The sequence below is a fragment of the Anthonomus grandis genome, chromosome 17 (genome assembly GCF_022605725.1).
Source record: "Anthonomus grandis grandis chromosome 17, icAntGran1.3, whole genome shotgun sequence".
Taxonomy (NCBI): domain Eukaryota; kingdom Metazoa; phylum Arthropoda; class Insecta; order Coleoptera; family Curculionidae; genus Anthonomus; species Anthonomus grandis.
The window spans coordinates 13,567,537-13,587,265 of NC_065562.1; the positions used below are offsets into that span (position 1 = coordinate 13,567,537).

The 19,729-nt window shown below is 30.0% G+C and overlaps 1 protein-coding gene across 1 annotated transcript; it reads right to left on the minus strand.

The window, feature by feature from the left end:
* Positions 1-16,257: 16,257 nt before the first annotated feature.
* Positions 16,258-18,318, minus strand: LOC126746312 (uncharacterized). Its single transcript, XM_050454489.1, has 2 exons — positions 17,976-18,318; positions 16,258-17,913 (listed from the first exon to the last, which is right to left on the minus strand). Exons 1-2 carry the CDS (start codon positions 18,140-18,142, stop codon positions 17,616-17,618), a joined length of 465 nt encoding a protein of 154 aa, XP_050310446.1. The 5' UTR covers positions 18,143-18,318; the 3' UTR covers positions 16,258-17,615.
* Positions 18,319-19,729: the final 1,411 nt, after the last annotated feature.

Genomic DNA, 19,729 nt, shown 5'->3' on the forward strand with positions numbered 1-19,729 from the left:
TTTTTGTGGTTTTTTATATATAAAAGAAAATTAAAATATGTATATACTTTACTGGAATTGGCGCAATTATATCTCTTTTTTTCTACTCTTAGGAACTTTATAATTTTCTAGCTCTCTGTATTCTGTCCTTCTAGAAAAGCGTTGATAAACTTGTATTCCCATGTTTCGTTCTTCTTCTGCTTTATCTTTCTCTGTGCTTGACCTTCCTCGTATTTTGCGTTGTCTTTATCAGATTTACAATTTAAAGAGCTTCTGTATTTGTCCTTCTTTTCCTTCATATCCCTTTCAATATCTTCATCTTATCAATAGGGTCTTCCTGGTTGTTTTCTTTCTTGGAATTCCTGAAACACACAATTCCCTTGCCACTTCATGAAAACATACTTTAATAAGTTGACACTGTACTGAATCTTCTATTTCTTCCTCTCTTGGCTTAGAGTCTAGCCTTCCCTTATACAGTATTATTGTGCTGTCATATTCTAGGTTATCTAGATTATAATTTATACCTAATTTTCTTCGTTTCTTTCATGTTTCTTTTGTTGTTTTTCCGTCAGCTTTCAGCAATCTTATTGTTATTACTTTCTTAAGTTGTTCCAAGAATCCTTCTCAGAGACCACACAGCCTACTACTGTACTACCTACTAAGTTAATCTTTATAATATATGGTTGATGGCTTCCTAAGATGTTATGCATTTTCGTAGTCTTTTAAATATAAAAAAATTACTATTAAATATAAAAAGTCTCTTAATTAACAAAAAATTAAATATTCATAGTTGGAATAAATATATCTGAAAATACTTTATTAAATTAACCTATATAATAAAATATGATTAAAAAAATAATTAAAATCAACATCACAGCTAAAACGCCAAACATCCAGTTTATCTTCGATGGTAGTCAATAACGAGCGAACTTTGGCATAACACTAAAGGAACAGCTTCGTAAGCATCCGTAATGGGGTTAACCCGTGCGCGGTTGGTTAATGTCGAGGGGATCGCGTTTATTGTTCCGAATATTCCGTAATTAAAGGAAGTTATGGCCCGTTACATTGTTCGCGAATACGATAATTACCAACTTTATCTCTCGCGGCCCTTTAACTTTGCGTGCTTTGCACTTCCTACTTCCTTTGGGTTATCATATTTTTTATGACCCGGTTATAATTTACATTTCTATCATAACATAAATTAAAGAGGCCAAAAATTACTTGGAAAACTATAAAAAGCGTTTTGATTTTGGCATAACTTAATTGGATACGACTAAAAGGTTTATGACATGAGAATTATTTGTTCCCCTTAGACGTGGTTTACGTATGTGACATTTCAAAAATGACAAATTCTTTTGTGATGCATCAACTTACCAAGAAACCTTTTCTTAAGCTAACCATAAATCTAGTGATTGTCGCATGCCTGGTTGTATTTTTTGTTGCTAGTCCCGGAACGAAATCGGTTCCATTCCGGGCGGAACGTTTCAATTTGCCGCTCCCTTGGCCACCGCGGCTCCTAATCCGACGCTCGATTACGTCACCGGAAACAAAACACTGTCTAAACGACGCCGAGCACCGCCTTATTTTGTTCGTCGTCGCTGAAAAATGACCGCCCTCATTATTCGGCTCTATTAGATCCTGGATGGGAATTTATGACTGATGGAGCAAAGAAATTCACATGCAAGAACACCAAGATGTCTAAGGAGGTGCAATTATGAAGATGTTAAAGAGCTGAAATCAGTGCGAGGGGAAGAAAGTTTATAACACTCAGAGATGGCAAGAATAGTTCATAAGAAATATTTCTTAACAGTCCAGTAACATTATTCAAAAAGTGAATAATTATATTATAAGAAAAGATTTGTATTTTTCAATTTTTTAACGTAATGGCAAAATTTAAACAACTTGTATTTTTTCGGTTTTTAAAATCCTAATAATAGTTTGCCTTAAGTTTAAGACTACCGGCATATTTGAATTTAAATTTTAAATGAAATTTAATTTTTTTTTATAAATATTTTGAAATAACGATTGTTTTAATATAGGCCAAAAATGTAAAATTAAGAATTAAAATGTTATGATTTTTTTAAATCTAACATTGCACTAATGTTAAAATTAAGATTTAAAATTTTTAAATTTAAAATATTTTATTAAAAAAAGTTAAAAAGTAGAAGTGGAATTAAAACAATTATTTATTAAATAAATTGAATATTTAGCAAAATCAAGGGTTCTATCTAATCTTCTATCTGAAGTGACTCAAAAATTATGCAATATACATATATACATATTTTATTTTCGTAATTTATTTATCTTCTAGATTTATATGCAGCTCAGTAATATTTTTTTATTGCTGGTATTATTTTTGTATTAATAAATGGATGGTGTTCTATCCAATCAAGGTTTTCATCTATATAATATTAGATCTAGATATGTTATACGTACTTTTTTAAATTATATTTTTAATTTCGTTTATCTTATTAATTTTTTTGTGAAACGTTAGGGTTCATTGTAACTTAGGAGTGGGAATGAAACACTGTTAGTTTATAGTGCGATGTTTCGCCTGTTTAATTCTATTTTTTTTATATTTTTCTTTAAAAAAATTGATTTTTGCATATAATGCTCAACAACCAGTTCAATTATTTTGTTAAATCTAAATTTATTTGTTGTTCTATTAGTTTTTCATTGTAACCACCCTCGTTGGCTAAGTATATTATATGTAGGGAGTATAGCAGGAGTCCAAGCACTGATCCGTGTGGTACTCTTCCCTACGTAAACTCCCGAGTGCTAGCTACTATTTTCACCCAATATAATTTTCTGATATTTATATACCTATATGACTAAAATAAATTGTAAATAAATCCCAGAAAACCAAGATTTTTTAGTTCTTTGAAGCAATATATCAAAATTAACCACATCAAATGCCTTCTTTAAATCTTTAAATACAATAATATCGATTTCTCTGCTATACAACTCATTACTAATTTTATTGCTACTTTTTTTAATATACCCAAATTGAAACTTATCTGTTTCATTATATTTACCTATAAATATTAAGATTCTGTCTTTCAGTATTCTTTTCATAATTTTCAAAAATTTTGTAAACATTAACCTCTCTAAATTTTTTTTCTTAAAACTGGGTACATTTTAACAAAATGCTGAAACAGGTATTTACTTAAATTGTTCTAGAAATATGTGTAAACATTTTCAGAATTTTATTGCTACTGGGCTTGAGTTATAGACATTTTGAAAATAAAAAAAAATGGACTAAAATTTTTTTTTTCAAAACTTTCATAATTTTCTAAAGAACGCTAAAATAGATGTATAGTTAAAATTATTTCAGGAATGTGTATGGAAATTTTCAATTTTTTTTTATCAGATTTTGGTTTATACGCATTTAATGAAATTTCGAAAAAATAAAATAAACCTCTCCAAAAATATTTTTTTTTTATAAAAACTTCACATTATATCAAATCTGCTAAAATGGATGTCTAAATAAATTATCTTAGAAAGACGTGTAGAAATTTTCAAAATTTTATTTTTACTAGTTTTTGAGTTATAGGTATTTTATAAAATGTTTTGCAAAAAAATTGATAGAAATTTTCAAAATCTTATTTTCACTTTTTTTTTGAAATATGAGCATTTTGTAAGATTTAAAAAAAAAAAAATCAGTTTCTCCAAAAATATTTCTTTTTTCGATACTCAATTTCAACTGAATTTCAATTTCGATGTCAGTTTTTTGAAAAACGCTAAAATAGGTGTCCAGTTTGAGCTAGGTCGCCAGTTTAATTATCCTAGGAATATGTATAAACATTTTCAAAACATATCAATTATTTCTACTGGTTTTCGCGACATGACAATTTTTTTAAAATTTGGAGAAAAAATGGACCTTGAGAAAAAAATATTTTTTTCCTCAAAATCCGGTGGTTTTTTGAAAAACGCTGAAAGAGGTGTGTAGGTAAATTATTCTAGGATTTTGTATAGGAATTTTCAAAATTTAATTTTTACTGGTTTTTGAGTTATGGACAAATTTTTTTAAAGAAAAAATCGATTCATCCGGAATTTTTTTTTAAAACTCCCTTAATTTTTTTACAGGATGCTAAAATAGAGGTCCAGTCAAATTATCCTTGGAATATGCACAGACATTTTCAGAGCTCTATTGCTATGGTTTTTTTGTGAAATTTTGAAAAAATCGACCTTTCTAAAAATCTCTTTTTTTCAAAACCCTGTATATTTTTTGAAAAACAGTAAAATAAAAACCGTTATTTATTATAGTATTATTGTAATATTGGACTAAGTAATTTGCCAATAAAAAATGTTTAAAGCTATCAAATTTGACGAAAATAAGTCCTTATTTCTAAAACGCTGCTACATAGATATATATGCTGATAGAAATATGTTATATTAAATGAAAGGTAATCTAACTGTCCATTAAAATATCAAATAAAATATACGAGTAGGATATTCCAGTTCAAAAAATTAGTTTTGGACCATTTTAATAGATAAAAGATTTTAATTAAATTTTCGATGCCACATGCTCAACTCTGCAGAAAGTGGCCAATTGCCTCAATACATATTTCGATATTAATCATTAAATATTCTCTCCAAACTTCTAGCTCAAATAAACACTAATTAAAAATCAATTTAGATTGGTCGGAAAATCAACTTAACTGCAACCAAACGATAAAACCGCATAATATTAATCGCCAAAAGGGTTGGTTAACGCTACGTTCGGCCACCATCCAGCCACCACTCAATCAATCAGAAATACATTAGCAAAGTAAACAGCATCGATTACACTTTTAATCTGTTTCAGGAACGGGCGCAGTAGCAGCAGCAGCAGCAGCCAAAGCGCGGTTTAAAAGCACAATCTATAAATAAAAAAACAAACCGGAGCTATGCAAACAACGGCAGACGGCCGGCGTTGGCCCAATACAAAAGGGGAGGCCTCCCGTTTGCACAACGTTCGAATTAAAAATGTATTAATCCATTTTTGAACCGGCGGCTACAAACAGACCCGGGGTAATTATTTTACCATTTCCACCCCTAATCAATCTAAATCATTCGTTGATCAAACTCGGTAGGCTTTTCACTACTACCCTTCGGAAAAGGGATCTTTATTAATTTGGCTTCGGGATTGTATCGTTTATGTGTTAACACTGCCATAAACTTGATTATTAGTCTTTTAAGGGGTTTGTTATTGCAACCCCCGGTTCTTTTTCTGTTCTGTTTCTATTTCCGTTATATTGTTTTGTTAACGTCGTTAGATGAAATAGTCTTGATGAATTTATTGTTATCAATTACCTTTTTTATTAATGTATTTTTTTTTTAATTTTTATCAATTTTTGTCTGTTTTTTTTAAGCTCTATAGAAAACACACACAATCTGATGTTCTCTTTGTATTTCATACTAAAATTATATGGAACCATGTAACCTTCTAGAGTAGAAAATACTATAGTAAATAATGTACAGAGAAGATATACTTGGAGAAGCCCATAGAGTAAAGTTAGGAATAAAATTGACTATATTCTGATGAATAGAATGGATATATTCCATAACCGAATTTATACGGACCGGACGAACCATAAAAATAAATACAAGATTCGAAAGAAGTAAACTAGAGCGCAGCAACAAAAATACGTTGAAGCTTTGAGTCGGAACAAAGCTAATTTTTACGTATTATTAAATCTAAACTAGGTCACAGTATAAAGAACAAGACAGTAGGTTCACTCTCTTGCGGCCCTTTGAAGTAGGGACTTCTAAACAGTGCCGACTTTTTTTACGCGGTCGTAAATCATTATTTAGTTTCGACGGCAATCCTTTACGATACGGGGGGTGTTTGAAACATTTTTAATAAGGAATATTTTCGTACATCGCGGCGGGCAGCGTGTAATATATGAAATTTTTTGAAATTAAAGGCACTTTGTATTATTGTTAAAATGAAATTGAAAGAATATTATTAAGTATCTCTTTTGAACAAATAACTGTAAGAAAAACACTTGGTAGATAGCTTTAAAATTAAGTTTATTAGAATGTACACAATTAAATCTTAGCTTTACGTTCCTTTCATGCTCTTTTCTTAACTGACCAAGAAACTACCTACCTAATATTACATACCACTTAATTAATAATAACTTCGTTAATATACCCATTTTTTAAAGATTTAATAAAATTTACATAATAATGTGATAACAACACTTAGCATATGGAACTCGGTAACAGTGAAATATAAAAAGGCAGTTAAATAAAAAAAACTTATTAAATGCCTAATTATTTACTTTTTAAATAGGGGATGAAAGAACAAACCACTAAAATTCAAATAAAACGAAAATAGGTGTTTTACAACCTAGAATTCATATAAATATGCAAAATAAATATAGTTTTACATTGGGGATTATAGTACACATCAATATTTTGAAACTTAAACCCTTAAAAACCACCCTTAATGACGAAAAAAATGCAGTTTTAAGTATGGTTAGACGGTATAAGTGGCTAAAATTTATATCATTCAAATGATTGCAATGCAACTATAATAAATAATAAATCGGATAGCTTTCACTATTAAAAACCACCACTAATAACAGAATATTACCAAAAATTTTGCATTTTTTTAGATTAAAATCACGATTTAAAAAAAATATGTACTCTAAATCGCTGACACTTTTTGAAGATATTATTGGTACCTATATATAGTCCATTGTAGCCTTAAGCGTAGCCTTCTGCCTTAATTTTTGAAATAAATACATACTTCTTTATGATAATTTTTTTTAAAACTGCAATTATTTTTATTTTATTCCTGACTTTTTTAATTTTTATACTAATGACTTACAATCAAGTTTATTTTTAAAGTTTTTGATAGTACATACTTGAAAAAATGTGCTAGATATTTGTCTAAAAAACGTTTTTTTTTTAATTACTTCACGTTATTATTTTACGTCATTATATTTTGTTATCTAAAAAAAGAGGTTATGTTCACACAGTTGTATCTTAGCGCCTATAGCACCTAGATAAATCAAACAAAAGCCAATCTTTTGTTTTTAAACCAACTTTTGTTTATTAGATTTTTTTGTAGGATCTCAATTTTCCGAGATATTTAAGAAATACCGAAGAAAAGCGTGTATTTTTTTCTGTAAACTAATCCATTTTTATTTAAAAAAAAATGTATATCCCCTTTTACTCCTGCAGCCATCTACGCAACATATCGCCGGCATTTTTAAAGTACAAAATTTCCGCACAACGCTATTATAGTTCTAATATTGAAGACGCCCCTGTATAACGCAGTCGCCACCGGGCAGCAAAAAAGAGTAGCATCAGAAAGCGAGTGAGAAAGGCAATATTTTGGGCGGCGCTTAGAGTGATCCTTCTATTCTAGTTTATGTTCGGTGACTAGGTATACCGCTAACACTCACTAGGAATAGACGAACTATGCAATAACATCTCAAATAGTATTCAACTTGCAACAAGAAGTATATGCTTTAAACAAAGGGGGTAAGTATATGCTTTTGAGCAAAATCAGCCACACACAAAAAATCTAATAAAATGTAGAAAAAAAATGGCTCAAGAAAACCAATGATATAAGAATCTTAACAAAGAAATAAATAGAAATATACGAAAATAATTATATAACGGTTAAATTATTACGAATTATATGAAGATATTAAAATGTATAAAAGTTTTAAGATCCGAACTATTAAACGGAAAGTCAAAATATTTTTTTTCTTGAAGCCCTGTCAATTTTTTGAAAAACGTTGAAATAGATTTCTAGTCAAATTGTCTCAGAAATATGTGTAAAATTAAATTATTATTAGTTTTTTGAGTTATAGGTATTTTGCAAAATTTTTGGAAAAAATCGACTTTTCCAAAAAAATTTTTTTTCTCAAAATTCTGTAGATTTTGTTAAAAATGTTAAAATAGGTGTTAAGTCAATTCAAATTTTTTTCAAATTCGTCAAATTCTTCCGGGAATAAGAATGGAAGTTCTCGAAATTTTATTTTTACTGTTTTTTGAAGTATGGGCATTTTGTAAAATTTTTGAAAAAATATCGATTTATTCAATAATTTTTATCGATACTCGATACGATAACTTTTGGAAAAACACTGAAGTAGGTGTCTAGTTTGAACTAGGTAGCCAGTTTATTTATCCTAGGAATATGTATGAACATTTTCAAAATATATCAATTATTTCAATTATTAAAAAATGAGCCTTGAGAAAAAATATTTTTTTCCTCAAAATTTTGTGATTTTTTAAACATGCTGAAAGAGGTGTGTAGGTAAATTATTCTAGGATTTTATATAGGAATTTTTAAAATTTAATTTTTACTGGTTTTTGAGTTATGGACAAATTTTTTAAAGAAAAAATCGATTCCTTCAAACAATTTTTTTTTTATCAAAACTCTAAAACTATTTTTTTTACAGAACGCTGAAATAGATGTCCAGTCAAATTATCATTGGAATATGTACACAAATTTTCAGAGCTCTATTGTTACTGGTTTTCGAGATTTTTTTTTGTGAAATTTTGAAAAAATCGACTTTTTCCAAAAATCTTTTTTATGTCAAAATCCAAAGTAGAAGACAAAAAGGGTAATATAATTAGCGAACCTACAAAGATGGTGACAATGCAGAACTTCTAAAAATTTTGTATAGTTCTAAAATTCAGGGCCGTCAATATCAGAGGAAAATAATACAAAATATAAGATCGGATGGAGTCTCAGAAATGAATATTGAAGAATTGGAGATAGCACTACATCAAATGAAAGACAGAAAGTGACCAGGCACAGTTAAAATCACGAGTAAATTTTTTTGAATAAGAGGTGAGATGCTGATAAAGCATAAAATATTATTGCTTAACAGAACGAAAAATCCCAACTGAGAGGCCAAATGCAGAATCAGCCTTTTATGCAAGAAAGAACGCAGAAACAACATAGGCAATTATCGACTTATCAGCTTATTATCACACTTATATAAATTGCTTACTAAAAATTAACCGATTGACGATCAAGCTAGCAACCAGTCGAATAAGCGGGATCCTGTAAGGGGCTTAGCACTATTGACACCTACAGACAATTTGTACTCTTATTGCAAGTATCAAAGAATATACTTTATTTTGACTACCACAAGGATTTTGACTCTGTCGAAACTTGGGCAATAGGGATTCCATTTGTCAAATATATCTATAGTAAGGCTTTCATTTGTGTTAATTTTTTTTTTAAATTATGATTTAAAAACAGAGAAAATTCCAATCAAAAGAGGAGTAAGGCAGGGAAACGCTGTTCAAAAAGCTTGACTGGCAAGAACACGGGATTAATATTGATGGAGTGCATTTTAACCACTTACAAATTGCCGACGATATTGTTGTCATTGTCAATACAGAGCTTAATATCATGATTCGGTTAATTCATGGAACATTGCTATAAATTGGACTTAAACAAAACAAAGATCATGAGTACAGAATACATCCAAGTCACTGTAACGACCAACCCCTAGAAACCATCTTAGAATATATTTATTTAGGCGACAAAATTCAGTTTAGTAAAGAAAATTAATTTTGTAATCATACGAAAAATAGGTTTAATTAAATTTTTTTAAAAAGTTCAATCTAAGAAAAAAGAGATATAATTTTGAGTACATAAAATGTAATACTATTTTAGGAACTGATAAAAATCTGCCAAAAATCCCAAAACAAGGCAAATTAAAAAAGAAACATTTTTTTAAGAACATTATTTTAGAAAAAAACTTGTTTTTTCAGGAATATTTTGAAAATTTGGATCTCCAAAAGGCAAAATTTAAAAAAAATATGTTTTTGTAGTATCCAGGGACCTGAGTAGCTAATTATTTCTCCTAGGTAGCTGAAACTTCAGAAAAGACTTTTTAAATTTTTTGAGAGAGGTTGTGAAACTGAAAAAAAAATTTTAAAAAATTAAAAAAATTACGTGCTTGTCACAGACAAAAAGAAGATCTGAGAGAAAAACAGCAAATAACTGAAAGACTTAAGAGATTAATTACACTGATTAAAAGTCAAATTTCTGAAATAAAACGAAAATCAAAGGCTTTTAAGATATGAAAAGTTATTGAATTGAACTGAATCCCTGGAAAAGCCGAAAAATGGCGTCAAATGCCTAGAATAAACGCAGAATTTACTCGATATGTAAAAAAAATATTTTTAGTGCCAGGAAAATGACTAGCCACCTAAAAAAATGACATTAAATGCCTGGAATAAATTGTAAAAGTTGTTCTATGACTAAAAGACTGTAAAGAATTGTTGTCATTGCCTGGAAGGCCAAAAAACAGAGTAACTAAGATAAAATTAAAGTCAATGAATGCCTGGAATAGAATAGGTTAATTTTCACGGGATTTATTTCAAAAACTATTTATTTTTCTCAGAAACTGTTGATTTCTCCGTTTTTTATTCATGCATTAAAATTGCTTTATTAGTTGAGGCATTTTGAATTATATTTCTATCTCCTAAAGCAAAGAAATTATAAAATTTTTGGGAAATTACCTGCAACATAACAAAGGCTTTTTTATTCAACATAAAAAATTTCTTTTTCAATTCATAAAAACTTGATTGTTTTTAGATTTTTTATTGATTGATATTGAGGTTAAAGTTACTTTATTCACTAATGCTTTTGCCCATTATGTCTCTATTTCTAAAAGCAAAGAATTCATTAAAATTTTGGAAAATTACTTTAAAATTTTTTGGTTAATGCATAAAAGTTACTTTATTCATTTAGACATTTGTCCGTTATTGAATTATGTCTCTATCTTTAAAAGCAAAGAAATTTTAGAACATCACTTGAAATATAAAAATATCAAAATAGAATATTATGTGATTTTTCTCTAAAACTATTAATTTTTTTATATTTTTTTGATTGATACATAAATACGTTTCGACATAAAAAAGACTCATAAAAAACATATTTAAAATGGCTTTTAAACCTGTATTTGAATACTGGAAAAGTACTTCAAAGTTAATAAAAATAAATAGAAGAGTTACGTTAAAATACATAATTAAAATCGAATCAATTCTAGATATGCACAAAAAGTGGGAAAATTTAATGTCAGAAACTATATCAGTCTTTCTTTATTAGGTTTTAGTTTGAAGCTTTTATTATTTTAAAGCACTAAAACATGCTACATAAAGCAAAAATTTATATTATTAGACTGTTTGTGTTGTAATGTTAAGTATCAAAGTTATGCACACAAATTTTCGGTATTAAAATGCCCAGAAAATAGGAAAAAAATTATCATTTTAAAAACTTGATCCAATTTTTTTTTAAAGCAATGAAACAGGTTCTATAAAGAAATTAATTATTTAATTGCAAATCTAATATCAGACATCGCATTTTGGGTTACTTTTTAATATAAAATTTCTTATAAATAATGCACAAAAAGGTATAAAATTTAGAAAAAAAAAACAAATGTCGAGAGTTACCATTTTAGATAATACATGTTTCTTTCTCTTTTTAGGCATTAAAATATAAAATGTAATCAACTGCTATATTAATTATGTTCTAAAATATGGTGATTGCATATCCTTTTATGTTATGCACAAAATAGTATTTACAATAATAAAAAACGACAAAATTATCATCTTAGAAAGTACGTCTGCTCCCTTTTATTGCAATATTTAATATAATAAACAGCAAGTGATATACAATTGGTATACGATTATAAGCATATTACACAAAAAACACACAAAAATAAAAAGTAGCCATTAAAAAGTAATTTATCAACAGTTCTGGACCACGCCTCGTTAACAATAGACGACGTCGTCACAACGTCCCGGACGCTAAGCGTCGTCTGTTTCGGGATGATAGGCCGACGCCTGTTTGCTTTTCATTAGACCACACCGGACCCACATCACTCAAAGCTGACTGACATCCCGACTTATCCCGCTTTTCTTTGGTTTTTAGTTTCGTTCGTTGAAAAAACATTAAAGATTTTGAGGAGAGTATACTGGGTGTATAAGTAGATACCTTGTTATATAATAATAATAATAATACCGTTTATTAATCCACATATACATATCTTTACAAAGTTGTAAAAAAAACATCATTGTAACAAAAAAAGACAGACAAAATGCAGATTAAAAGGCATAATTTCAGCTTCTCAGCGCAGTTGAGGGCTGTTGTAGCCTATAAAGTACAATAATTTATCCAAAAAAAGTATCTAATAGTAAGTACCCAAAGAAAAATAAATAAATAGTGCACAAAAATCGAGAAAACACATTTAAAATATTTTTACATAAATAAAATGAAAAAGAGAATATACAAAAATAAAAACCTATAACAAATTCAAAATTCATATTTTTAAATGCATTGCTCTGTTTTTATTTTCTCCGTTTGTCATTAGCGAAAGATCAGTAATATATTTATTTACTACAGATGCAATATTATAAGAAAATGATCGTTTAAAAATTTCTTTCCGATGTCGTGGAATATCTAAACGCCGTCTATTTCTAACATTAGCCTGATGATGAATATCAGCTCTAAATACCACCCTATCCAATAGATATTGTAGACAAATATTCCTAGTGTATTTTTTGTGTTCTTTTTTTTTCTTTTTTTTTCATTAATTTATATATATTTTCACTGTTGGATAAATGATTTAAAATATTTCATGGATATGATCGTAATGAAAGAAATACTATTTATTAATCAAATTAACAAATATTCTTAGACCATACCGTTTCCTAATAATATTTATAGAACATAGCTAATAGTCAAAATAAATTATAAGTAACGAGAGTCAAAGAACTCAGTAAACTTATTAAACTCTTCTCCTTACTCCGCCAATCAAATTGTTGAGGCTGAAACGAATACCAAAGCTACGTTTGTCAAAAGGGTTTAAGGTTGGATCTATTAGAAATTCTGCAAATAAATAAAGCCATTAAATCATGTGCTTACACTTGCGTTAATAAGCAAGCTAAACTTGATAAGAACACTTTTTTCAATTCCTTGGCTTCTAACAATAACATAAATATTCAATTTTACTTTCACCCCAATATATTTAAAACACATTTACTATTTATTTACACCCGGTAACATTACACTCTCACTCGCTCTCAGTACTGAGTAGAAATCTGCTAATTAGAGATTGCTTAATTTGTTGTAATTTTAATTGTTTACTGGATGTAGTTCAATGTACCATTCGAGAATTATTTATTATTGTTTCTATTTAATGAACGTGTCAAGCAGTAACTTTGTGTAAGTCTTTTACGGTTTTAAAATTTTAATCTGCATTTTTTTAAACCATTTATCACAAAAAAATTTTTTTTGGAATTCTTGACAAATTAATTAACTATATAACTTTTCAAAATTCTAAGAAAAAGGGAATTAAAGTCTTTTAGAGATTTTTACTAAACGCAAGCAGATGTTTAGTAGAGTTGAATATGTCTCAGGCAATTAATTTTTTTTTATCTTTAACTATCTAGGAGAAACAATTAACTTAACTGTCTAAGATTGCATCAAAATTATTCTAAAGAATCGTTATAAATTATATTTTTTTAAAGAAATTTTGTCATTCTCTCAGTTTTTCAGTGGCTATAAGAAAGTTATAAATTTTAGATATTTAGAATATTATTTTAATATTATTGTAGTCCAACCATTATTTTTAAAATTTCTTTGATTTTATATATTTTTGGTTTTTATTGTTAAGATTGTTTACTTATATTCACACTTATTAATATAGTTCGGATTGTTCACCATGTTTGATTATGTTACTCCTATGGTGGCCTATATGGGTTAGACGCGCACCTGTGAATTTAAAGGTTGCTGGATCGTTCCCCACTGGTGACATTTTACATTTTTACTTTTTTATTTTTTAAGCATACATTTTTATCTATGGTGAGAATTGTTAACTTAACCTAGCTTTTCTTTTGTTGTTAGTTGTAATGTGATCTGTGTAGGTCTAGGTAACGAGTTTTATCATAATTTATAAGCGTTCTTTTTGTGAAAAATATCTGAATGTATTTTTTAGGCCTAATGATGCTCCAATAGGAGCGAAACACGTGTAGCTTTGAAAAAAACAATTATATGGATTTGATGAGACCGTGACTTTGTGTTCTTACTTTTGTTTTGTTTTCGTCTCTCCCATCTTTCGCTTTTAGAGAAAAATGGATGATACGTTTCTACTTAAACAATTGCTCTTTAAGCTTCTATTCCAGCTGTTACCCAATAATACCACTACCAACTTATGAATCTAAATATGACAAAAAGTTTATTTTACTTCACCCAATAAGAGAAAATATTTATTTTTATAAATTACCACAAAAATCACTGTAATTTTTTCTCAATTACAGCAAAACGTGCCTCGTACCCTTTTAAGTTATGCCTAACCAAGCAACTCATAAATTCATTCACTTGTCTCCTCTTTGTTCGTCATGCAGCATCGTACGCCCTGCATAGCACTCCGACATGATCTCCAATACCAGGAGCCACCACCAGCAGCTATTATATCACTCCATATATACACAAAATCCCGTAAGCGGGTGATTTCACCATGGTTACGGGGACAATGGTGTTTATTTATCCTGCGAGACCGCTAACAACGTGACATCGGAACGCTCAACGATAAGGAGCGAGCGATGGCGGCAAGCGAGAGAACCGGGATACGGGGGAGGCAAGGGGTGAAAACCGCCCCCCCTCTACCCCGACCCGATGCCGCCCCAACAGAGCCAATCGCGATTAGCCTTTGTTTAGACAGTCATGCAATCTTTGCCGATAAATGTTTTCCTCCCCCGTCGGTGTTATGCGAGAGGGGATGATGGTTGAAAGGGGGAATGAAGGGGTCGCGGGGCGGAAGGCGCTTATGATGGATGAAATTGTTTTGCGGTTTTATAATATACAGTTGGGAGAGTTATGTTGGAGGTATTTAAGTTTAGATCGGAGTAAAAGGGAGGAATATCTCAAATTGTAAAAGCATAGATTAATATTATAAAAGTTTATTAAAAGAAAAAGATAAACCCAGAAAAATTACATGTATAAATAATACTCAAAAAAGCTCTGCACTGAAACATATTATGAAGCTGTCTTTTTCCATCCAGAAGAGTGCCATACATCTGATATTCGGATATTCAGAGATAAGTAGAAGCTTGAACAGTTTGCCACATAGAAGGAAGGTAGCGGACCTGATTCTGTTTTATTGATATAGTTGTCAATAATATTGCAAAATCCATATATCTGTTAAAACAACCTTAAAAAGTTAGAAAGTAGGTTCTTCTGATCGTGTTTCATTATTCAGTCCAGTTGGGCGATACTGGCATGGGATCATGCACCGCAGGCAGAATGTATATCTATATTTCAAAGGCGAACCTTAAAGGTGTTCAGCGAAGATGAGAGAAATTCTTTCAGACACTTAGAAATACTGACATTACCTGAACGCTACATTTTTAAGTGCCTCCTCTATATAAAAAAGAATGTCATAGAATGTACATAATCATAATATAAGACAGACTGATAATTTACATACACTCTTCCTTAAACTGCAAAATCCTTAGACCAAACATCTGCAATATCAACATTTTATCAGGCTCCATCTTTTTTTAATAGGCTGCCACCAGACATAAGAGCCTTACCAGAGAAGCATTTTGCAAAAACTATAAAGCGTATTCTATCAGGCTATGCTTTAATTAATCAAAAATTTATTTTTAGATAATTTTAACTAAAATCACCAATTCATGTTTTAAATATCTTTAATGCTTTGGTGTATTTTTTTAATTTTTAAATGTATGTCATATTTTTATCATTGACTTTTAGTACTATTGTAATTTAAACTTAGGAATAATCCTAGTAAAAGTGTTATAAGGTAGGTACGGACGCTATATTTGTATTGCAAGATGTTTGTAAGATTTGAATATGATAAGCATGAATAAAGTTTATTTTATACCACTTTACTTTAATAATAATGGTAGCTTATATTTTTAGAAGGCTCTTGTAACCACTTCTCCAGTTTAAGTTTGCTAACAGGCTTATATCAGTAGTACACTTGAATCGGTCATTTCAAAAACGACTTAAATCAGAAAACTAGATTTTACAGGAGAAACAGAAAACTAATACTACACAGAATAAATTAATTTTTAATGAAAACGCATTGAGGAAATATCTAGTATACTAAGCTATTTGAAAAACACATACCACCCAGAAAAAAAATCAACCGTTTTTTTTTAAACGATACAAAAAATGACTTAGATTGATTGATTGACTTAGATTACTTGAATATTAGAAGAAAAATATATTTTATTGCAAAATTTAAGTAAGAACATAAAAAAAGAAACATTGTAGTTCCGCATTATAAAAATAAGTAAACCAACTTTAAAAAAAAATTAGGGCACATTATATTATCTTCATCGGTGGGCCAACGCAGGATTTTTTCGTAGAAGCCCTTTAATGCTTCTCTAAAATACTGTTCTGCACTTGTCGGATGTTTTCAATTTTTTTTGGGTTTATTGGCACACAGTTTCTTGGGTAGGCTTTTCCGAGAGGTGGAAAACTAATAGGTTGAGCTTGATTTCTCAACAAAGGAAAAGAATGAGTTTTTAACCCATCAATATAGTTACTAGTTAATATAACTCGGTTCGGTTCTTCTTGTATTCATAATACATAAACGTGGATGGTGCAAATGCTTGTGTGAGACCCTTAGGTATTCCTTTTCCAACAGACTCAATAGAAAAACATGTCTTCTTATAGTATTCTAACCACCGTTGAACAAAATCATAAATCTGGTTGGATTGAATCATAAATACTCTAAAAACATTACTGGCATTAGCAATAATACTATAATATTCATCCGGAACGTAAATACGATCGTGTTTTGTAATTTTCCTTTTAATAACTCCAAAGTCCCGGTCATTAGGTAAAAAAGAGTGACCTCGGATGGGAAAATAGTGCTGAATGTTATTAAAGCGTCCCGTGTCAGTTAGGGCAGAAAAAAACCTTATAACAGTATAATTTTTATTTTGCCCTGGACAATTATCCGAAAATAAAAACAATTCCTTAACATTCTCATCCAGAAAATTATCGAAGTAGTGTAGTAAAATAGAGCCGATCTCATTTGCCCCTTTGTTGGCTATACCTTTATGATGCCGCTTTTGAGATCTTTTATTCCGAAGTAATTCACCCAAAGCTGTCGTAGGTAAAATATTTCTTGAATGGGAATATTTGGGAGGGGCAAGTTTTGCATGAAATCGAATGTGATTGCTGCGATGTCATCCCGGGATTTACAAAGCTCTTGGACCGCAGATATTTTATTATGGAACTTTTTACTTCGTCGTTTGTGGACTGCTAGCTCGGCTTCAGCTGCCCTTTTTGCATGATCTCCCATAAAGTTGGAACTTTTAATTTTCACTATAAGTTCTTCGCATGTTATACACGTGTCGACCTGGGGCCTGCCAAAACGAAGTGAGAAGTTTTCCTTAAAATACCCAATATAAAACTTGTACTTTATACCCAGGTCGGGGTATTTCGATTTAAAAAGTAAATACATAGACTTGACGTCCAACCGTGCGTCTAGATATTCCATATGACGCCAAGAGTAGTGGGTTTGTTTCCTTGGGAAAGACATAATATGATCATGAATTTTTTGTAGGATATTTGGAGGTATGATGTTCTTCTTGGGGTGCTTACTACGTCTATCGTGTGGTGTTACTGACTAGGATTTTAGTTTAAGTAGACGTTTTACACGGGCAATCGTAATGCCATAGATTGAACAAAAAGCTTTCTTGCAAACAACTTGTTTTTTCGAGGACGAGTCAATAAAATATTTAAACGAGTACTCACGGGGAATGCTTAAGTCACCTTTACGGGGTCTGTGTGATTTTATAGATTTTTTTTCTATTAACTGTTGCAGGTAAATATCCTGTTCATCCTTTGTATTAAAACCGTTTAGTTTTGTTATGTAGAGACTGAAGTCGGCTTGAAGTAACGTGCGAAAACAGTGCATTTTACAACTGAAAATAAAAAAATATTGTAAAACTTATCCTCAACAAAAGTATTTGAAAAATCAACTTACTTGCAATCGGGACCTGTACTACGTGCGGAGACAGAACGACCTTTCCAGTTTACGTGTTGGTCCCCTTTGACCCTTGCATGTTTTATAATATTTCTTTTATACAATTCAGGATGTGGTTTTCTTTTTTTAAGCGGGTCAGGATTAACACTTTTACTAGAGCCCGACATTTTAACGTTTCTTGTTTAACAGACACTACAATAATCGACTAGCCACGCGTGATTGAGCTTGTAAAATAAACTGTATAAACTGGAGCCAGTGTTGCCAGGTGACTCGAAGCTTTTTACGGTAGGTAGAACCGGAAAAATACGGTAGAAAACGGGAGATATACGATGAAGATTGAAGATGTCAAATTGGTTGTTTTTACATGAAGTGACGGCCTGTTTAAATGCCTTTTTATAATTGTACGTTCAGTTGTAAATACGTTTTACCAGAAAATAATTACCAAACAAAAAAAAACTTTATTTAAAAAAAAATTAATGCAGAAAAACTTCAAAAACTAAGCCTAAATTAAGTGAAAACAAAACTAAACATAAAAAATAAAGTAACAGAAACACTTAATTAAAAAAACCGACTATAAGATCTCGTCATTATCAGAGTCCTGCTCGTAAATGTCTTTAGTTAGCACTTTTCGCCCATCATTTTCAACATAGCAACTTCCGTCGGAATCAACTTATCTCTTACTATGTAATAGTCCCTCAATGGTTTTTGTGGTTAATCTATTTCTCTGCTAATTTTTTAATATATTGACAACCGAAAAAATTCTCTCGACATTTGCACTAGAATGCGGTAAGGTCAATATATTAAAAACAGGTAAGGATAAATTGGGGAACATATTCAATCCATTTCCATAATTTATCTAACTTACTTCAGACCAAAATTCTAATATGTCGTTAAATTCAGGCAACGCGGTGTTTCTTAATAGTCTCCACTCATTATCTAATGATTGAAGATCGCCCTGATTTATCCCAATTTTAATGAAGTATTTGCAATAGAATTAATTTTTTTGCCTCGCACGCAATCAGAATTTATTAACTGTAAATCTTCCAGGATATTATTTTTCAAAGAAAACCTTTTTAATAATAGGTCCAGAGCCTCTATATAAAATTCCAAACACTTTAACTTTACAAATTCTAAATCATTTTTATCTACAGTAGAAGTAGAAATACATCTCTTTAATGGACAACATATTTCTCGGATTTTTACAGTCTATATCGAATATTGCAGTTTTATCAATAATGTCTCTTTTTATAAAACAGTCCAAAATAGTTTTTATGACGGATTTGATGTTTGAATATATGTAACTAATTTGTGGTGATTTTGACTGCATTTTCAGGTTTACGTAATTAAAATATGGAAGAACATAATTTAAAAATTGCAAAAAGAGTTTATTTTTTTGATTTTGCAGAGAGGTTAAAATATTGGATGCTTGATCGTCTGTAGGACTATTGTAAGAGACGTCTGTAAAAAATAATACAAGTGCATTATACTGTTCTATAACCCTACGTATAACAGCAAGTAATGACATCCATATTGTTTGAGATGAATGCAAAATTTTGTGTATTTTAACTTGGGCGAACTCCTGAAATTGTTTTAGTTCAGACACCCGTTTTGGGCTATTACTAAAATAGTTATATATATCGCTTGTTAACTGTTCAACATAATTTAGAATTTTTGCACAAGCATAAGACGCAACTAAATGGAAACTATGACATATACAATTTAAAATAAAAAGGTTAGGTATAGATTCCGAAAAT

What these genes read in the sequence shown, in the direction of transcription:
- LOC126746312 (XM_050454489.1), bottom strand. Translation starts at nt 18,142, where the DNA reads ATGTCGGGCTCTAGTAAAAGTGTTAATCCTGACCCGCTTAAAAAAAGA. An exon ending in AGTACAGGTCCCGATTGCAA is followed by an intron (nt 17,914 to 17,975) that starts GTAAGTTGATTT and finishes TTTTATTTTCAG; the next exon opens with TTGTAAAATGCACTGTTTTC.